This window comes from Phaenicophaeus curvirostris, chromosome 1 (genome assembly GCF_032191515.1).
Source record: "Phaenicophaeus curvirostris isolate KB17595 chromosome 1, BPBGC_Pcur_1.0, whole genome shotgun sequence".
Classification (NCBI taxonomy): Eukaryota; Metazoa; Chordata; class Aves; order Cuculiformes; family Cuculidae; genus Phaenicophaeus; species Phaenicophaeus curvirostris.
The window spans coordinates 187,325,756-187,345,466 of record NC_091392.1 but is presented as its reverse complement, the minus strand read 5'-3'; the positions used below and the strand labels follow the sequence as shown (position 1 = coordinate 187,345,466).

General features: G+C 40.1%; 2 protein-coding genes across 3 annotated transcripts in view; both read right to left on the bottom strand.

Annotated features, from left to right (window-relative positions):
* LNX2 (ligand of numb-protein X 2) overlaps positions 1-18,749 on the bottom strand; it is a 36,416-nt gene extending 17,667 nt beyond the window's left edge. Inside the window, exons 1-2 of one of the 2 annotated variants that reach the window (XM_069882722.1) lie at positions 18,648-18,749; positions 7,986-8,513 (exon numbers count right to left, since the gene is read on the bottom strand). In XM_069882722.1, coding sequence (XP_069738823.1) covers positions 7,986-8,386 — 401 coding nt within the window. In that variant the 5' untranslated portion in view covers positions 8,387-8,513; positions 18,648-18,749. Of the gene's footprint in view, positions 1-7,985; positions 8,514-15,282; positions 15,302-18,647 lie in introns of those variants that run through there. The other variant, XM_069882730.1, reaches the window with a different exon arrangement.
* MTIF3 (mitochondrial translational initiation factor 3) overlaps positions 1-19,711 on the bottom strand; it is a 280,029-nt gene that overhangs the window by 64,456 nt on the left and 195,862 nt on the right. The window lies entirely within an intron of this gene.

The window sequence follows — 19,711 nt, the reverse complement described above, 5'->3', positions numbered from 1 at the left end:
GAGATGAACTTTTTACCTGTATTGCAATCTAAGTGTTAAAATACTGAAAAAAAATTATGCTTGCTTAGAAGTTTGTATGAGAAGTTCAGCAAAAGTAACAGCTCTGCTCATCATCTCTTGAATTGATAGATGGTGTTTCATACTCCTTCTGTCTCCCCCTTTTTATTCCTGACTTCACACAGGAGGTGCAATTTTTTGCTTTCCCTTATGCAACAATAATCCATCAGCATTTTCTGCTTTTCAGTGTAAACTTATTTTTTAAGTTCCTGTTATTTTTAATGCAATGAGTTTTTGTGCTTTTGTTTAAAAATCTTACAACAAGTTTATGGCAAAGAAGGGCTGCAATATTGCAGATTCATGGAAAGCCTTTGTTTATTGAATGGTCTTACATTTACGTGTAGATAATTGGATGCGGATATCAATCTTACACCTGCCTGTGTGACAGTTCTGCCAGCATCTGATATTTCACTTCTTACAGTATTTGATGTCCTTCTTAAAGTTCCTGCTTCTGAGGCTGCTGACCACATAAAGATTCTCGTACTGCAGCAGAATCAGAAAAAAAGGAGCTGTGCTCTTGAAAGGACTCCCTGCTTGGGAACTTGACAGATTGCTATAACAAAAGAAAAAAGTGCTTTATTTTTGCAACAGGAGAACAAATGTGTTAACAGAGCAAAAGCCAGCAAAAGTATAACCATGTCCTAACTGGTTAAACCAGGATGGTTTGAGAATCGAGGTTCTGCTCTGACACTCTGTGAAGGGGACTGTTCTGGTATGAGGGATTTTGAAGAAATATTAACAAAATTATTCATCTCTGAAGAATGTTGATAAAGGTACCTCTATAGCTTTTGTGATCTCTAGCAGTGTTACATACACATAAAGTTATATATACATATGTACATTAAAAAAGTTATATGTTTAGAAGAATGGCGTAAGGTAACCCAGATGTGCTGTGAAATACGCATCAATACATAAATTAAAAACAGTTCACATTAAAAAATGACAGGCTTAAGCTATTTCTTCAGTCCTTCCCCAAGGTGACATGTTTTACACCTGATGGTCATCTTGTTCTTCAAAGTTAATAAAGTGCAAGCTGGAAAAATGAAAATTATTGGAAAGTTTTTGCTTTGTGAAAACATTTCTGATATTAATGATGGAACACAACCCTACTGCATAAAATCATTGGCATACTAACAGTTGAGAAATCTGAATTTATTCTGGTGGTGAGAGACACATAGTTACAAGCGAAACTTGTCAGGGAGCTTTTGACTGATCACAATGCCAAACCTCAAAACAAGAATCCCAACAGGGCAAGAAAACGAGAGATAAAACCCTCAAAATTTCTAAAGTACTTTAGCTTGATGGCTTAGCCTCACACTCCCCAACATCCTAGCACTGGCAGCAGGAAAAAAAAAAAAAAAAAAGAAAGAAAAAAAAGAGATCAGTCTCCAACATCACTCACTCCTGCAGCAACATGGCAAGGGGTAAAGCCACCCCAAGCTGCACATCCCTGCTGTTCCCGAACTGCTCTACTATAGGAGTAGTGATTTTTCAGCAAAGGTGAATGAGTAACTCAAAACTGACACTGCCAGAGGACCACGGTTCAATCCCACTGAGCTTGCACAGAATAGTCCAGTTATACTGGACTACTGTGAATCAGATACTTCCTCAGGTATCTTCCACCAAATTATTATGCTGTTGACTTTTATCCAGCCAGCTCACAGGCCTCTGAATCCCATCTACGTGGTATAGATGGCAGAGCACACCTCCAAAATGTTGGGGTTTTAAACTGATTCAAACCAGAAAAGATCAAAAAACACCCCTGGAAGTGTTCTGTAAGAGCCTTCCAAATCACAGCCAGGTCCCCCCAACCCTACTTCACAGAGCACATTCCCCCTTCACTACCTGACAGCTGATGAAAATCATGAAACAAAATATAAATAGATTTGAGGTTTATTTTTGCCAATTATATTTAATTTTCATTTCAAAGACCAACATCAAGAAACGTGAACAACTTCCACAGCACGCCTACTCAGCTCAGCTTTTGTGCAGCATTTTACATGGCAAAAAAGGAAAAAAAAAACCCCAAACCCAGATTCTTCCCCAAATTAACCAGTAACAAACTACAACTCCTAGCCTGATATAGTGCAACTGCATTGCCTGGAAAGTAATTGTCTGGTGGAGATATTAATTCATGAGATGCCAGTTCCTTTAAACACAATATGCAGCCTACAAAGCAGGAAAGCCCAGTACTGGTATTCAAATACACCTATGAGGAGACTTTTAATATCCACTTGCAATATAAAAAGATTTTTATTGGCAGTAGGAATATATTATTCACAAACAGCAACACTGTACAGCAGTTGTAGCAGATGTAACAGTTGTAACAGTTAACAAGCACCAATAAATCCCTAAAGGTACACATTTCACTAATACTGTTTTTGCCAAATAACTGGGATAAAGAGCATTTTGGCCTAAATCTTGTAAAATGTTATACGGGCATTCTGGGATCAAAACAAGATTGTTTTTATAGGTATATGAATCCATTCTCATACAACAAATTGTATAAATAAGAGCTCAAATGAGACTGAAACGTGTCTTACAGGAATAGCATTTCATATCTACTTACAAAGCCAGAACATCTTGGCTAGGAGCAAGAAGACAGGCAGGCACATCTTTTAGAATTTCCAGAAATTATTTAGTTTCTTTCATGGATCAACACATTCAGTTCAAGGGCAGAGATACTGAGATCATCAGCTACAGCAACTGAGTAATGTTATTTATTGGGAAAAGTTATTAAAGGACAGTTATTCTGGGGGGTAAAACAAGCTTCTGCTTATATTTATCAAGTCTCTCCTCCTTTCAGCACCAGTTTTTGCTCAATTCTGGATGGTGACAAAGTGTAGCTTTTACCTTCAACTTCTCTTAATCCATACTTGAAAGAGAAGAAAAGTTTTCTTTCTTTTTTTCTTTTTTTTTTTTTTTTTTATACAGCCAAGTCTGCTGGCCTTCTCATTTAAAAGCTGACTTTTTGGAATACTAGAAGCAATCCCTCTCTGCAGATAAAAAGGGCTTTCATACAAAATTAAGATGTAGTTTACAGTGTATTCTGTGGAATAACAGTAGGGGCTCAAAATCCACATTTGCTCACTGACTACTGAAAAGAAAGATTTCATTGTAACTTATGCCATCAGCTTCTGCCCAGTCTAGAGGGTCAATAAAAGCAAACACACCAAACAGCCTCAAACCAGTTGCACTAAAATCATTTTCCAAGCAGGAGCTGAATTTAAACGAAGACTGCAGAGAAGCAACCAAAATGCCTTTGCTATTGCTTATAAAATGTTGCCAGCAAAGTGACCTTAAACAGCAAGTCTGGCAAGATTTACGGCTGCAATTCAGAGTAAAACATGGTGCTCTTTTGGAAGTTAAATGTTTGTGTCTTGGTTTTTCTTTTTCCAGAAAAAAACAAAGAAGGAGAAAAAAAAGGAAAGGAGGCACTAGGAGTTACCCAGACTCGGGAATCAGAGAAGACTCAGGAAAAATTAAAAAACAAGGGAAAGGGCTTTTCTTGCACACTTCTCTCTCACACCCAATGATCTGAGGAGCCTACAAGGAGCCAGGTGGCTTTGGACCAAAGAACCACCACAGGAAGATCCTTCAGCTGTCCAGCAATGGAAGGAGTCCATAAGGCATGGAGAAAGTCTGAACCTGCTGCCTATCTGCTTCTCAGCTATAAGACAAGACCTGCCAAAACAGGATTAAATCCTGCAGATCCTCTTCACTTTTCCTGGTGCTACAAAGAGCAGGGTAGGGGCAGTGCCTGAAGCTAACAGGGGAGGAGGTGGGAAGAACAGGACTCAGCAGCACTATCAAACACCAAAGTAACCAGGACTGCCAAGATCCTGAATAATAAAATTACGTAATTATACAATTAATTTTCCCACGGATGTTGTTACTCTAAATCCATTTATTAAGCATCTGACCAACACACAGTGACTGGAACAATAATAACTTCAATTCCAGAAAATATAATCCTATACAAAGTTCAAATTTGACATAAAATTGGCTTGAATGTTGGCCTTACAACATTAAAACATTTGGGAAAATGTCTTTATCCAGAACGATAACTTGAAATACCACGGTTGAATATAGGAGGGGAAAACTGAAGCCCAACTCAAAAGTAATATATAAACATAATACCTAACCCTCCTATTAAAAATATGTTCAAATATCAAGGTATGATTTTGTACAATGGAATCTGCTCAGATCTGAATAATGTATAAGAATTACCGGAATGAAAATCATACACAGAAAAGCTCAATAATTTACTGTCAGATTTCCTTCTGATAAATTTACTCTTGATATTTAGAACTGAAATCTTCACTTACTTTACCAAACATTAACAAAATTTCTATATCAAGTGACTGGGAAAAACAGTACAACTCAGCATTATTCATATATTTTTTCCTTTAAATCAGATTACGTGCATTGTGTTTTACTTGGAAAACAATAGTTCACAAGTAAATGTGATGAATCTGAAAGACTGATATATCAAGAATATTTTCCTCCTGCAACAAGGTATCATGGTGGGCAATTAGTGACCATGAAATAATCAAGTTTGTGTCTGGTGCCTCTCACGTTGCTGGAGCAGTTGGCAGCAAGGTGCCTGCTGGATACCTGCTCAAACTAGCCCATGCAAGGGTTTGTTGAGACTGGTTTATAGTAATCTATGCTGAAAATCATAATAATACTGAATTTCATATTTCTTTCCTACCTTTAATTATCAGTAGTAGAATTTTACTGGATTCTCTCATCCATATACAATCAAATTCAAACTATGCAGTTGCTGCCATCGTTTACGTCAGCAATGATAATTTACAGGTGTTCAGATGTTTGCAAATAAACTTAATTGAAAACTGTAAATTAACGTATACTCAAAATGCATATTGGCATCCCAAGACAACAGACAACAGAAGGAATTGAAGATTAGCAGCCTTCTGCAACTGAAAGCTTTTTTCAAGTCAACAAACAGGAAAAGCTAGTGACTCAGTTCACTCAGATTTCATAACAACCTTGTGCCTTAAGTAAATGAATATTTCATATATACCTAAAGTGAGCATAAATAGTGTTCTGTGCACCAATAAATTACATGGCCTTGTTGTAAACAGTCCTACTATTGCTCAAAGAGATGCCAACCAAGGAAAACTGACTGGAAAAGCAAGGGAAATAACAGTGGGAAATCACAAGCTGAACTAAATATGTAGCAGGAGTCTTGCTAGCATTTTGCCTTTTATTAAAATCAAATCAGTTTAATACCAGGATTATAAATTGAATAAACAGTAGGCAGCCTCACCACCCCCAAGTAATCATGGAGATCAGAAACAAGCAAGAGCCCAAGCTAACATGTAAGCAGTGTGGAGAAATAAAAAAGGAGGAAAAAGCCAAGAGAGAGAGGCTCTTCATTAGTAACTACCTGACATGGTAGAATGACCCACATTCATGCTGTGGGTACAACAGCCAACAAAACCCAGGCATCTCCAGCCTCACCACAGTCTGTAGGGTTGCAGCATGTTCTGCATGCCCAAGGGCCATGCTCTGAATCCCCAGAAGCCTTCAGGATGTGAAGGAAAAGCACACTGGAAATACGTGTGTGATCGAGCTCTTTCCAACGCGGGCAGCGGCTGCTCTCTCCCACTTCTCTACAGAGCACCTGCTTGCACACACACTCATGCCACACCTGACTCCCAAGCAACCTCCTCTGCAACGTAACCCTTCACTCATTCACAACCCTTCACCATTTCCGAAAGTCTCCATCTGGACAAAGACTGAGACTTGGAAAGAAGTCCATGGGGTAGATCCACACACCACTCAAATAAACCTTTCCATCTTGGTGGCCTCTAGTGTTGCTGGACCAGACTGGGGGCGGGCAGAGGAGGCACACAGCTAATATCACCCTCCTTTTCAGGACAGTAGCAGGAAAGGAAACCTCCCTCCCCATCCTGCCACAGCCACCACTGTTCTTCCCTCTGGGCCTGGTGTTTTCAATCCTAAAGCAGAGGGCTCTTTGCCCAAAGAATTGGTAGAGATCAGATTACCAAACCATGAAACACCCGCATGAGATGGGCAACTGCTGAAGTTAATGCAGGCTTGTTTAAAAACTAACAACAACAACAACAAGTATCAAAATGAAAGAAAACAAAGCTGGTCAGAACAAAGCCTGTGATGAAATCATAGAAATGAAAGGACCTCATCTTAGCCACTGACTGAGAAGACCAGAAGAGTTAGGGCTCGTACCATTTCTGTGGAGAGTTGCTAAACAATAGGCTTGTTTTTACAAACACTGCTGACAGAAACACTCATGTATTGGATTGTATTTCCCTAGTGCCTTTTGTCTACGTACAATGGGTATGCACAATGCTTATTCTTCTGATGCTTTTTTTGCAAGGACAGCCATAAAATTTTACGAAACCTCTCTCTACAAAACAAACATAGCTTTTCAAATAGGATTCAGTTAACACAGGAGGTACTTTCTGGTATCAGATGCAATTAACTTGAACTGGAACCTCTGAAGTCAGATGCATTACCTCTGAATATATAATTTCTGTCCCTATGTAATTCTTCACTGTACTCCTCTTATAATTTCTTAAATCTCTAAATAATTTAAAGTTAGTTGGTGTAGATATGCATAATAACTTTTTTTCCCTGACTCATTAATTCCACCATATTTTGGCTTTAACATAAATAGTATGTCCAGGCTTCTGTTCATGACTCATGCAATAAAACAGCTAATGATATAAAAAGTCTTATCTGTTTAATTACTGAAAATATTCTCCAACCCATGGAGGAAATAGAAGAAGTCAAATGTACCTCTCAAAACAAGCTTAAAAATTTCCGATTAGGAAAACAGCATTGCTTTACACAGAAGAATGAAACTTCTTTATGTAGCAGGCTGGTGCATACACGGTATGGAGGCAAATCCTTTGCTGGAAAAACGAAGTGCACTAGCCTGCGCAACAGGAAGTATCATTCTATCTGAATCTGATAATCTTATTTCCCACTTTCTATCATGGCCTCCTTTCAACATTTAAACATTTAAGGTAAGATGGCAGAAAGCAGAACAATTATAAAATTATTAACAATTCAAAATAGGGTCCTAAACTTTTAGGTGTATGGAATGTATCTGTCTGACACAGAATCACTCATGACAGCTGCAACAAAACTTTCCACTGGCATTAAGTGATGAGTTTCTAACAAATTAATGGGGAGTTGGAAATGTTCTAAAAGCAATTAAAACAAAGAAACAAAAAAATCCTATAAACAAACTACAGCATACCCACACGGCATACTGTCAAGCTGTTCCATAAACAGATATTTTTAAAAAATAAACCAGAGAAAAACAGGTCTTGTAGGAGTATTGAGAGATACCCTGTCCATCTGTCTACCTCAAAGCAGAATCAGTTCTGCCATAACTGTTCCTGATAAAGGCTGGTGAAACATGTTCATGCATCCTTCAGAAAGTAGGGAATACATAGCTACCACCAAACACTCGATGCCAGTGCTGGACTACTCTTTTTCTTCCTTAGACTGGAACTAAGTCTCCTTTGTTCTTATTGCACTATTTCCTTCCACTTGGCAGATGTAGTTTGCACATCACTTATTTTTCCTTTCACTCAGTCTTTTTTCCCCTACCATGAACAGCCTCCATTTTCTTTAACGTTTTCTAGTAAATCATGTTTTTGAGACCTCTAATGATTCAAGTTGTCCGTCCTATGACTCTCTTCAAGCGCTCCTTTCTATTCCTGAAGTGCAATGTCCAAAATGGGATCCAGTGCTCTAGCAGAGCAGGTACAGACCAATCGTTTCCCATGGTGCTCTATTATAAATTTAAAACCCACCACCTACCCCCTCCTGGCTCCTGCCCCCAATTTATACTGCCATACAAACTGGTCCATCAAGTGTGTAAGGAACATGCAATGCAAGCATCTCACCTGTTTTTGAGATGTGCCGCCAGGTCACATCGCTGCATGACTTCCTGGCACATGGCAGAGAAGGGGCACAAAACAAATAGCTTGTCTAACAGTTTATGAACAAGAATGCTGGATTTTTTGCAGAGCTTAAAATGGAGTCTTTTTCGATCCAGTGGGCAGAAATCCTTCTCCTGCAGAAAGTTCCTTAGGCACTTGTAGCAGAAAGTGTGTCCGCACGGAGTGTCCAATGGCTGCAACAAGGGCTGAAGGCAAATGTGGCAGACCAAGTCATCATCGACTTCGTTTTGGTAGTTGTAGAGGTGGTTCTCCCTTGTCCAGTGCTGCTGGCCACACTCAAAGCACAGAGGGTTCAGGGAGGCATTCTGCTCTACTGAAGCCATGTCGTCACCTACAGTCCCCATTGTACAGCTAGGAAGGCTGATGGATCCTCCTCCGCCTCGTCCTCATAGGATGGGGTCACTCACGTAAAGCTCAGAAGGAAGCAACTTCTTCCAGTGTGACTTAAGCTTCTCAGGTGAGTATCATTTTCTGTGACAAATAAAGAAATAAAAAATAAAATACAAAATTATTTTAAAAAATAATTATGCAAGTATGTGACAGAACTTTTGAATTCTTCTGGGTTTACCAAAGCACACCAGGTAGATACATTAGGAGAATATTTCTGTTTTCAGTAAATTTGTCATAGAAGAGAGCATCAAAAAAATCTCCAAGTATGATCCGTTTTACAACATAAATGCTTTATGGCTTCATAACAGCTGCTGCACTGCACAGTTTTCACCTGCAAGATGACCAGTTTGTGACAGCAAGGACACCGCATTATGCAATGTTGTTCTAGAAGCACGATTAGCATCTAGTATAAAAATACCCTATTGTAGAATAATGGTTATATGACCAAGTAATTAAATGTGTTCTTTAATATGAGATTTACTTCAATCTGGTTCTACTCTCTTGGTTGAATTTGACTATTAATGTAGAATATTATACATAACAGGTCTAAATACATTGCATTAAAAATAACTGCAACAAACCGCTTACCCTGTTCTTTCCATTAGTGATATTGCATATACGTCACCACAAAACCTTCAGGTTATCTCTGTGGGTTGCTACACAGTAAGATGGGCTGATTGTATCCAATATGTCATATTTGCTTTAGTACAGAGGCCAGTAATAAAAATATGAAATAAACTAATCATATGAAGCTATTAGTTCCAAACAACTAACCGGTTTTGCTTTTTATCTAACAAAATTACAGCATACACGATGGGACAATAGTCATGTCTGTCAAAGAACTCCAGGCCTGTCACTGTGGGATTTATTTCTTAAACTTTAGAAGTTATTAAATTTTGCCCCTCTTAAAATAGCTACCTGGTCAGGAAACTGTGCAGCCACTAGTCTGCACTCTCAAACACTAAATGCTTACCCCTCTCAATCTTATTCACCCTTCTCTCCCTTACAAAACCACATTGTTTGACACTCATAACAGGATGATTTAGAAATAAACCAAATGTTTTCACATTCTGAAGGGACCTCCTAATTTGTTAGTTTTGATAAATGTTTTCATGGGGGAGGGAGGATAAAATTTGAGCAATGCTTACTTTGTGCCTGAATTCTTCATTGCAATTCAGCAAACACCACTCATGACAGACACTTACTGTATTCTAGTAGAGTAGCAGCAAACATATGGAGAAATGAAAGCTACTAGTTTAGGTACCAGCCCATCATCTTTATTTTTAGCTGCTGAAACGTAGCCATAAATACATTCTGAAATATATGTGGAACACACGCATTTCACCATATCTTAGTTTTTGAGAGAAACCCCATTTTGGTTGTTGCCCCTTAACCTCACAGAGCCAAGCACAAGACTTAGAGCACATTTTACAAGGATTATTATATTCTTTGACGCAAAAAGGATTAAATAGTAATTTGTAATCCAGGCTTCTATTCTGCTGTGGAAATTGATGCTCATCATTGCCCTGCCTTGTAGTAGATAATGTGCGCCTTCTGGAAAGGATTTCACAAGGGAAGAGCAGAGTAGTTCTCTCTTACTGGAGACTAAGACTGCAAAATGAGACCCCAAAAGAGATTACTCAAAAAACAGTCTTAAATGTATTATGTAAGAGTTCAAAGATTGGAGAGCAGATAAGGAGAGCTGCGTGTGGGGCCCTTGTGCTCGAACCACAGTGCGCTTGCTCTGCATTCGTGCTACTGGATTAACGCAGAAGGGATGCGACCTGTCTAACGGCCATCCTTTACGTAACGCAAAATAAACCAGATGAATGTTCTAGAAAAACACTGCATTGATTAGCAATGTTACCAAATTATTTTGCCTCCCAGGGCACTTGAAGAGGAACATGCAGCACATGGCAGAGAAAGCCATTTTAAGAGCGTGTTGACCAAATGCTAGACCCACCGCTACTATTGACTACAATCTCGACCAGGTGTCTTCCTCCTCCTCCAAGTAACCCAAGTCCTAAGAAAGGAACAAGTTCTACATCAGCCAGGGTACAGAAATGCCCAGGGACCATTCTGTGCACTGCACTTACGGAGCTCCAGTTACAGATCTCTGACAGTGAGCATCCTGAATTGGCCTTCTTGAAGGCTTCTAGCATTGCCTTTCTTTGAAGTCTACATGACTCACCTGGCAGTCTACTACAAAGCACCAGGCACTGCCATATAGCAAATATTCCCTTAAGGTACTTGGACCATGTACTTGCTATGGTAAAAGATTCTTGCACTCCTCTTTCAGAAAGTTGTAATTAAAACTTTTTGTGTATTAAAAACTTTTTAAAAATAGCTTACTATAAATTTTGAACAAAAAGGAAAATGAGAAAAGTTGCTGAGATGAGATTTTTCACTGTCATGTTTTAAATTATCATGACAAGCCTTCTTTCTTAGGAAAGGTATAACCAGAGACAAGCTCTGTTTACTGGAATGAGCCTGAAGGAGGTGAGCAGACAGATCTGCCCCATCCCAGTGCCTTAATGCTGCTGGTGCAGGGACAAGTGCCCTCGGCTGTGCTTTGCTGTGGAGGTGCCACTTCGGGCCAGGGGCAGGCTGCTTCTGCTTCTAGCTGCGGGAGAGATAGATAGTGGATTGCAACATGAAGGTCCAAAACACCAAAAAACCCCAAACAATTCACTGCTCCCATGACTGAGGAATGAGTCACCAGGACTTGTATTGATTACATGCCACAACTGGCTATTTAATTGTCAATTTGAAGACTTTTTACAGGCTATTCCCATTGCAAAATATCAACTAATTTACAAAGTCCACAAATAAAATATTTGTGGCTGAGCAACAACTGTGATGGTGGGCAGAGTCTAAATTTCACTGATGTAAAGCATTAAATCCCTGAAATCCACAAAATGGGAGCACTGCCATTTGTAACACCCTACTTAAACCCTCTTTACGCATCCCTTATATTATTTGTTGTATATCTTACCACTGCAGATCACCAGCTCCACAGGACAATGTCAGCTCATGAAAGTTGTAAACAGGAAAAATAGTTGGAATTATAAAAAATACAAAGAGGGTAAAAGAGCCAGCCAGGCCTGTTATTCTAGTCATGTAATTCCCTAGGAAATAATTCTCCTGGGACTTCATTACAACAGCCGAACAGTGCAGGTGGTGCCCTGCTTTCAGTTTTTAATCACAATTCACTTGGGAACTGGGCAAGACTGGACATCCAACTGTGCAAATTTTTATTTTATTTTTTTAAGTGGAGTGTGCATGAGAGCAATTTTAGACTGAAAAAGACGGCCTTGCCCTTAGGCCTCCTCTAGTTCTGACTTATTGATTTAACTAACATTCTTTGGAAAAGCTTGACACATTTTTACAAAAGCATAAGATGTCAGGCTTTATACCTACATCAGATTTCACTATGTTTATTCTTTCTGTCTGAATGGGCACTATATAAAAAAATAAAGCAAACTACAGGCAAATTGGAATTGCAGCAGTAACTTTGCCTTTTTCCTATGGTTGTCTTTTTTTTTTTTACATAAATCACAAATAATTAACACTAGTTTGGGCTTGAAGTTAATGGAAATATGTATTTTGTGACAAATGCTCCCAGAGATTTAAGTACTTTATTTCTAAATTCTCTTATTAAAATCCTGGAGGCATAAAGCCCATTAACTAACTGCTCAAAATTTTACAAAAAAATCTGACTATAACTTAGAAGCAAACCACTAAGGAAAACACCCATCTTATCAACTAATGTCTCTAAAAATGATCTTTAATATATCACAATTTCCCATTTTGTTTACTACCTTATGCAATTTCCTCAACCAAAAGCAAGTATCAAAAGAACTGCCTTTGATGAATGACATCCCTGTTCCTTTGCTGGACTCCAGTGTCCCTCTATCACAAAAGCACTGGGATGCAGATCTCAGCTCTGTGGCTCCACTCCAGAATGGACAACTCCTTACTAAGATGTATCTAACCACTGAATTAGTAACTAGTGCATACTGTGCGTTACTTTCTCACCAACGTCTGCCTGTATTTCCTCTCTGTTCAAGGCCATCGGGTGCTGGCAGCTTCATCTTATCTCAGAAGGCTCAAAATTCTGCTGCCTCCTGGCAGTACAGCAATGCCTCAGTATTTATCTCTCTGCAGTGGAGAAAGGGAGGGTACAGAAAGAAGTTATAACAGTTACAGGGAAGGTTTCATATGACCTGGATCTCAGGGAGTCCTTTCCTACTCAGGCAGATTTGTACTTTAAAGGCAACACGCAGCATAATATCAATCAATAACCGAACAACAGCGTGGTCATCACCCTGGGTTTCAGGAAAGGTCAGCTTAATGTTAAGATGCTACAGGATTTCTGAAGTCCGTTTCCCACGGCACCTGAGTGCCGGGGCAGCTAGGAAGGATCTCGGGGTACCCAAATTCCCCTCTTGTTCAAATGTCAGGGCTGTGAACAGGATCTCTGAGCAGCCTGGACTGGATTAGATCAACACAAGCCACAGGAGAGGGGAACTAGACAAAAGGTACACTCATTGCTTAAAACCACATCATAACCTATCAAACATTGGTTCTTAATTCCGTGTCCCGTATCCTTCATAGGAATTACAGCAGCAGGCTGATGATTCATAACTGTCTTCAAAGCAGACCCTAGCTCAAGTAGAAGAATAAAATACAGCAACAACTTTAATAAAAAAAACCCGATAAGAATAAATAGCTGGTGCACAGCACTAAAGGGGAGAAGCGTTATTCCACAGCTTCCAGTAAGTGTGACCTAGCTCATTAGATACAATCTCTGCTTTAATATTAAAGCCACATAGCAAACAAGTGAAGCAGAACTAGCAACTTGTATTGACTTTACAATATCCATGTTAATTATACCAATATCTGAGAGCTGCACCACCTTCAAACACGAAATCCCAATTCAACTCTAGTCCAAGTTTATGAGACAGTAATCTTATTCAACTCTTCCCCTTCTGAAAACACAAATGACTGAAAGCGTTTTCTAAAAATGGCATCTGTCAGCTCAAAGTTAGGAAAAAACCTACAAGAGATGGGCAGAGCACAGCAATTAGACTGGGACAGATTTCTGCTAATGCTGCAGCCACACTGTCACCACATGCCAATTATCCAATACACCTATTTTTCTACCAATAAGCAAACTTTTTCCACGTTTTTTTAAGTCATTCGGCAGAATGACTGGAATTTTAAAATTCAAACTAAATAAAATTGTGCCTGAATGGTGACTCTGTTCCACTGAACCACAATCAGGCAACACCAGACTTGTAAAACCTTCCCTCCACAGCTCAGTTTCTCCTCTGTGCTTGTCTTTTCATTTCATCAAAGCAACACCCACACATTAGGTGTTAGCCCTACACCAGATGTTGACGCTGCAAAGGCAATGGGTCACAGGCAGTGGTTTTCCTTCTCCACCTTGGGGGTGTGAGGTTTTAATACGCAATATCCTAAAAAAGATATGCATGTGTGATCCCCTTGCTGGGTATTTCTGGAGTATGGCGTTTTTCCAGGCTGTGAAATGAAACCCTGCTTAAGTCTGGCAAATAAGGAGCGTTTGGGAAAATTAATAGGACTCCAAGTTGTGTTCAGTATTCGTGGAGTGCTGTGTTTCCATGGCAACGGGGACTATGAACTTTAATTACCACCGTGACGTTAAGGGCATCCACTATACAGCGATGCGCATGAGACCTAATGCCTGCACAGCCCTCTCTGTCCCACAGCTCATGGTGGAGGCTTAGGGAGGTCAAGCAACCATCGTACTGGGGAAGAAGAGATGTAAAGAAAGGGGAAACCAAGTGGAAGCACAAGACCATCTAACCTAAGAAGAGAGAATGGGTGATGCCTGCCTCCCAAAACCTGCACCTTGAACTTAGGGATGCTTGACACCAGGGAATGATAACAGGAAAGAAAAGGATGTGGTGCTCGAACATAAAACAAGTGGCCAGAAGGTTTTGCTCAAACATGTAAAGATCATCCTGCAGCCATTTTCTATGGCACAAATGGAATGGCTTCTATTTTAGGACCAGGAGATTAAAATAGCTTTACTTTAGTCAAATCGGTCTCAAACAAGATGGGGAAGATGAGGATAGTGACCCTACAGAGGTCTCTGCAATGAAATATCCATGCGTTACAGCAAATACAGAGCTACATTCAATAAATCATCTCAGAATAGAATAAAAGGGGACAAGAGTATGACTCGTTAATGAAGACACTTCTACACATCTACAGATTAAACTTTTCATAGTCCTGTTGAAAAAGAAGAGCACTGAGAAAGGAAGAGGTGAAACACACAAGCCAAGTTAAATGAGAATCACTCATTTCAAAAGGCTGGGCTGCTCCTCTGTCCTTCACAAATCCTGAAACCCCAGAGGAGTAAGGACTTAAACTTGCACCCCCTCCTCCACAGGCACAGCAGCCACTGCTGCCCACTTTACCCAAAGTTTCGCTCACAGGTATATGCCCCTCTCTTTCACAAGAGACACAATGGCCACCTTTACAATTTGCAAGAAGGTCCTTTTCCTGTGGGTACATTCAATTTTCTGATAAGTGGAAAGTCAAGAGCCTGTTTCTGAGGGCTAACACTGCTTGGTGACAGAAACCATCCACCACAAGAATCACCAAACATGGGACAAGCACCTGGGGGCTCAAGATGCTGCAAGGTCTCCCAACAACTAAGCATGTTTGCAACTTTTAGGAAAAACATCTGCATGAAACCTCTTTCAAGGTCCTAAATCCCTTCTGGGATTTTACAGCAGTGAAAAAAAACATAAATAAAAGGAAGCAAAATCAAATTAAAATGAAAACAACCCATGCTTACCTGCTGGTAGAGTCAAACAGAAATTTCCGTCCTAGTCCGAAGAGCATAACAAAAGCAGCATCTCACTACTGCTGTTGTAATAGGTGGGCTTTTACATTCAGTGTGAATAATAAAAAGTACCCCACCAGTCAAAAATCCATGGCACGAGGACAATTAGTGAAGCTGTCTTCTCACTGACGGAGCACAGGAGAAAGGAAAGAAAAAGTAAAACATTTGCTTATCTGCCATGGTTATTTTCTGCAGTGAAATCTGTTCACCAGCCCTTGCCATATGTGCTACCCTTTCTGTCTGGAGAGATGAAGGCAGCAGAAAGCTGTCCATCAAGATGCTAAACCTTCTGGAAAGCCCTCCCCTGTGCACTCTGCCCTGAAACAGGGACCTTTGTGGATGAATGGAAAACACTTAACTAGATTAAACATAGCTGGTTCTGGAGCATGCACAGAGACAATCGGATTGTATTAATTCAGATTTTAAGGAGCTGAAGTGAAGAAAATAAAGGAAACAGTGAGCTATGTTTCCTCTTTCTGCTCTTCTGTGTAACAGCCCCCATCCCTATGGGTGTGCATGGAGAAAATTCAGGGAAACAACACTTGGATTAATCACAAAACGGCTTTGATGAGAAGAGAGAATCTGGGGGTGTAGGGTTGGAAAGAAGGATAAAAGAACTTTCTGGGTCGTTAAATCTCAGGACTAGCTATTTTCAGGGAGAAACACCAGCTCTATCTCATCCATCAGGTTTATGCCACCTTGTGCAACGTGTTACAGCTGTTTTCCCCCATTAACCACAACCCAAGTGATGGTGGAAAGCTATTTTGAAAGGTAAACAATGTTGTTGCTAAGCAGTTCTTTAACTCAGCCAGATCATGAAAAAAAATAAGCTATCTCTACTGAACTAACAAAAGGGAACAACCTCTCTCAAAACAAGGACTTCTTAGATCTGTGTGAGATGGAGCCAAGAGAAACACTTTACGGACAGCTCAGATAAATGGTAAGCCACGTGTTGTCCTTGCTCTGCAGGAAAGCAGGCAGTCCTCTGCAGGAGCTGCAAGAAACCCACGATGACCTATGCCCAGAGGAATAAACCTGAAAGTACAGGAAAAAGAGTGCAGAGGATGGTCTAGAGAGAAGGTCTGTGGCTTCAGCTTCCAGCCTCAGCCTGCCAGACAGTACCTTGGCAGCTGAGAAGCATCACTTTAAGAGCAAAGGCAACCCCTTAAACCGGTCTGCCCAGCCTAGAGAGACTGCTTATTTTCTCCTTGATGAAAGAAAACAAGTATCATCACATCTTCAAAAAGGAAGAAAATAAAAGCCTTCTCAAGCCCACAGTTAAAACAGTGTTTAACGCAAGCTATCTACATGCAGGCCAAATTAGCCAGGAGTCATGACTTGCTTGCGAGCAGGGGTACCACAAGCAGAGTGACTAGTCCTCCTGCAGAATCACCCTACTTGGTCTGCATCCCAGCGCAACCAGGGAGCAGCGAAAGCTGTGCTGGCTCCAGCCACCTCTTGGCAAGCAGGTGACTTGTGCTGAAAGCATCACACCTGAGCAGCCACTACCTGACCTGTGTGTGGGGGTGATGTTGGGATGCCATCCACTAGCTGTCACTTAACTCCATGATAAAGGCAAGTTCTTTCATCTTTAATGTCTTAGGATGGTGACTGTACCTCTCCCTACTAAGTCCCCTACTAAGAGGACATTTCGCTTTGCTGCTGTACATAGCAATTTCCCTCTAATTTCCATGAAGAACCCCCGATCCACACAGAATGGTTCTTTTCAGAACCAGCTGCTTGACCCAGCTTTAAGTCCACATGAAAGGCAGAACACGACCTGTCTTCATGCTCATACTTGTATAATACTTTACACAAAACAACCTCATATTCTTGTGTAGGACACTTGCCAAAAAAAACAAGTGTCTTCACACTCAGATCTGCTTATGCTCACTACATGTACATGTACTGCACCTCAGACACACTTACTCTGTACACAGACACTGAAAATAAATGGCTCCATCCACCATCAGCGTTTACATAACATGTTGGATCTAGAAGCTGGGGTCTTACATAAACAAATAGTATCTTAAATAACAAACATTTAAATGTTTTATATGCAAACAGGTCTTTACATACAGAGCAGACTAGTGCTTTATCAGGGCCTCCAGACAGGATTCAGAGAGGGAAATGGACATTGAGTTGACTATGTAAAGTCAAGTCTGGTTATACAAATTTGACTGAGACAAGAAATGGAAGCGAAGAAATCACTGTATATGATTCCTACAGTTGGACTACAACCAGATGTTCCCACTCCAGCCCTTGTAATTCCACAACCACTGAGAAAAAGTGGAGAAAACATTTGTTGAATGAAAAAAAAAAACCCACCAAAAAAAACCCCCAAACATATTTCCAAAGACATTTCTCTCTCTGTTAACTAGGTTTGCCAGCTGTTAATTTCAATTACTTTCCCTATTAGCTTGGCTGACTGCCTGTCAAATATATACATACACACATAGATAGAGAGATATATAGTTTAAAATACAGAATTTCAGCACCTATTAGATAGGGAGGCCTTTACAGCAAAGTTATTTATCTGTCTGAGGTGCAAAGTTTGGCAGCTGCAGTGTCCCCGTTGGATCGCCCTTAGTGTCCTTAGAAATGAAATACTTCAGTAGTTGAAAGCACTGTTGAAAAACAGTCCTTGAAGATTCAAGTGAAAATGTTAGCAAAGATGCATAGCAACACACAGTAGGCCAACAGGTCCTGGTATGTATTCTCAAATGAGTGACAGGAGCTAAATATTAAGCAGCAATCTTCTCCCTTGCAGAATGAGTAATGTGGAGGAGTGAGGGCTGAACTGCTGCTACAGCATTTCTGGCTGTTTTTCTTGGTTGTCTCATTCTCTTTGTTTAAAAAAATTAGATTCCTTAACAAAGGCACACAAATGAAAATAATTACCTTCCAACCCAGTAGAACAAATTAAAATAAAATCAAACAAACAAAAAAAAATGACCCCAGAAACAGGTAAGCGGTAGCACCTATGCAAAACACCAAACTTGTAGCCATATGCAGAAATTATATCTAACATATCTATTTATATAACTATAAATAAATAAACTAGCATAAAATTGTTCAGTAAAAGCACAAGAGGGTTAAGCTCTCAGAGTAAGGTACTTGTCCTACAAGCAAATAGGGGGAAGGATCACATAAGTTTGGTGGAGTGGGGAGGCATCAGGGCTTCAATTGCTACACCTGCCTAACAAAAACAGATGCTGTTAAAAAATTGAAGGCCTGGAATTATGAAAGGAAAATGCATTTCAGTTCTCAGATATTTAATTATGAATTTGTCAAACATACAGAAGACGTTTACTCACGTCAGTAGGGAATGCAGGTTCACTGCACTCTGGGAAGAGAGTGGGAAAGGAGCAATGCACTAAAGAGCCCCACCAGGTAGGACGTTCAGATTCCTAACTTCAGGCACCACTTTTCTGTATCCGTGGTCAAAATGGCTCCAGCAACAGAGGCTGACAGAAGCATGCAACACTGGGAAGGAGCCAACCTCCTCCTACTCCTCCTCCCTGCCCAATCTCTTCTCAGCATGCTAAAATTTTGCATTCGAGATTCTGTGGAGGATGATACAATTTTCACTTCCTCATTTACTCCATGTATTCAACCCTTAAGAGCTAGCTCTTAAACTACCAGTCCAGCTTTGAGGGATATTACTTCATCAGCATTGCTTTTGGAAAAAGGTCTTTAAGAGGCAGACAATTCAGCCTCAGGACTGCCCATCTTCTTCGCACTCCCTAACCACAACGTTCATTTTCCCAAACCAAGCACTTCTCAACAAGTTAGGTTAGGTTCACAGACAAAAAAATCACTCTCTCATTTATGTACATACTTTTTTTTTTTTACTCCTAACCCATGCTAAAACACTTTCACATGTTTTATGCCAGATTCTTATATTAAACATTTTTTAAACTTTATAAACCTTTTTTTTTATAATTGCCAAGAGAAAGAAACCACCACAGACAACGTTCCTACTGCACTGGGAGCTGTGCAAATGAATCCAAAAGATTATGCTGTTTCTGAGATAAAGATTCACATTCTCATGGGACTCTTTTTCATTAAAAAAAAAAAGGAGCCGTGCTGCGCACCAAGACAATAAGATCCCAGAAATGCTACACAAGGTCCACTGCTGCAGTAGATACTTGCCTGTCCTTCCTACAGAAGAAGCAGCAGTAGCAGCTGTGTTGGTAAGGCCAGGTTAACTTAATGCAATGGCACTAGCATGCAGTGGAATATTTGGAAATAATTGGAAATAATGTACTTCCAAGCTTTTCTGCTTCTATCAGCAACAATGGGGATTTATGGCATGCAGGTTAGAACTGGATGATAAAGGTCCCTTCCAACCCAAACCGTTCTATGACTCTGATTCTGT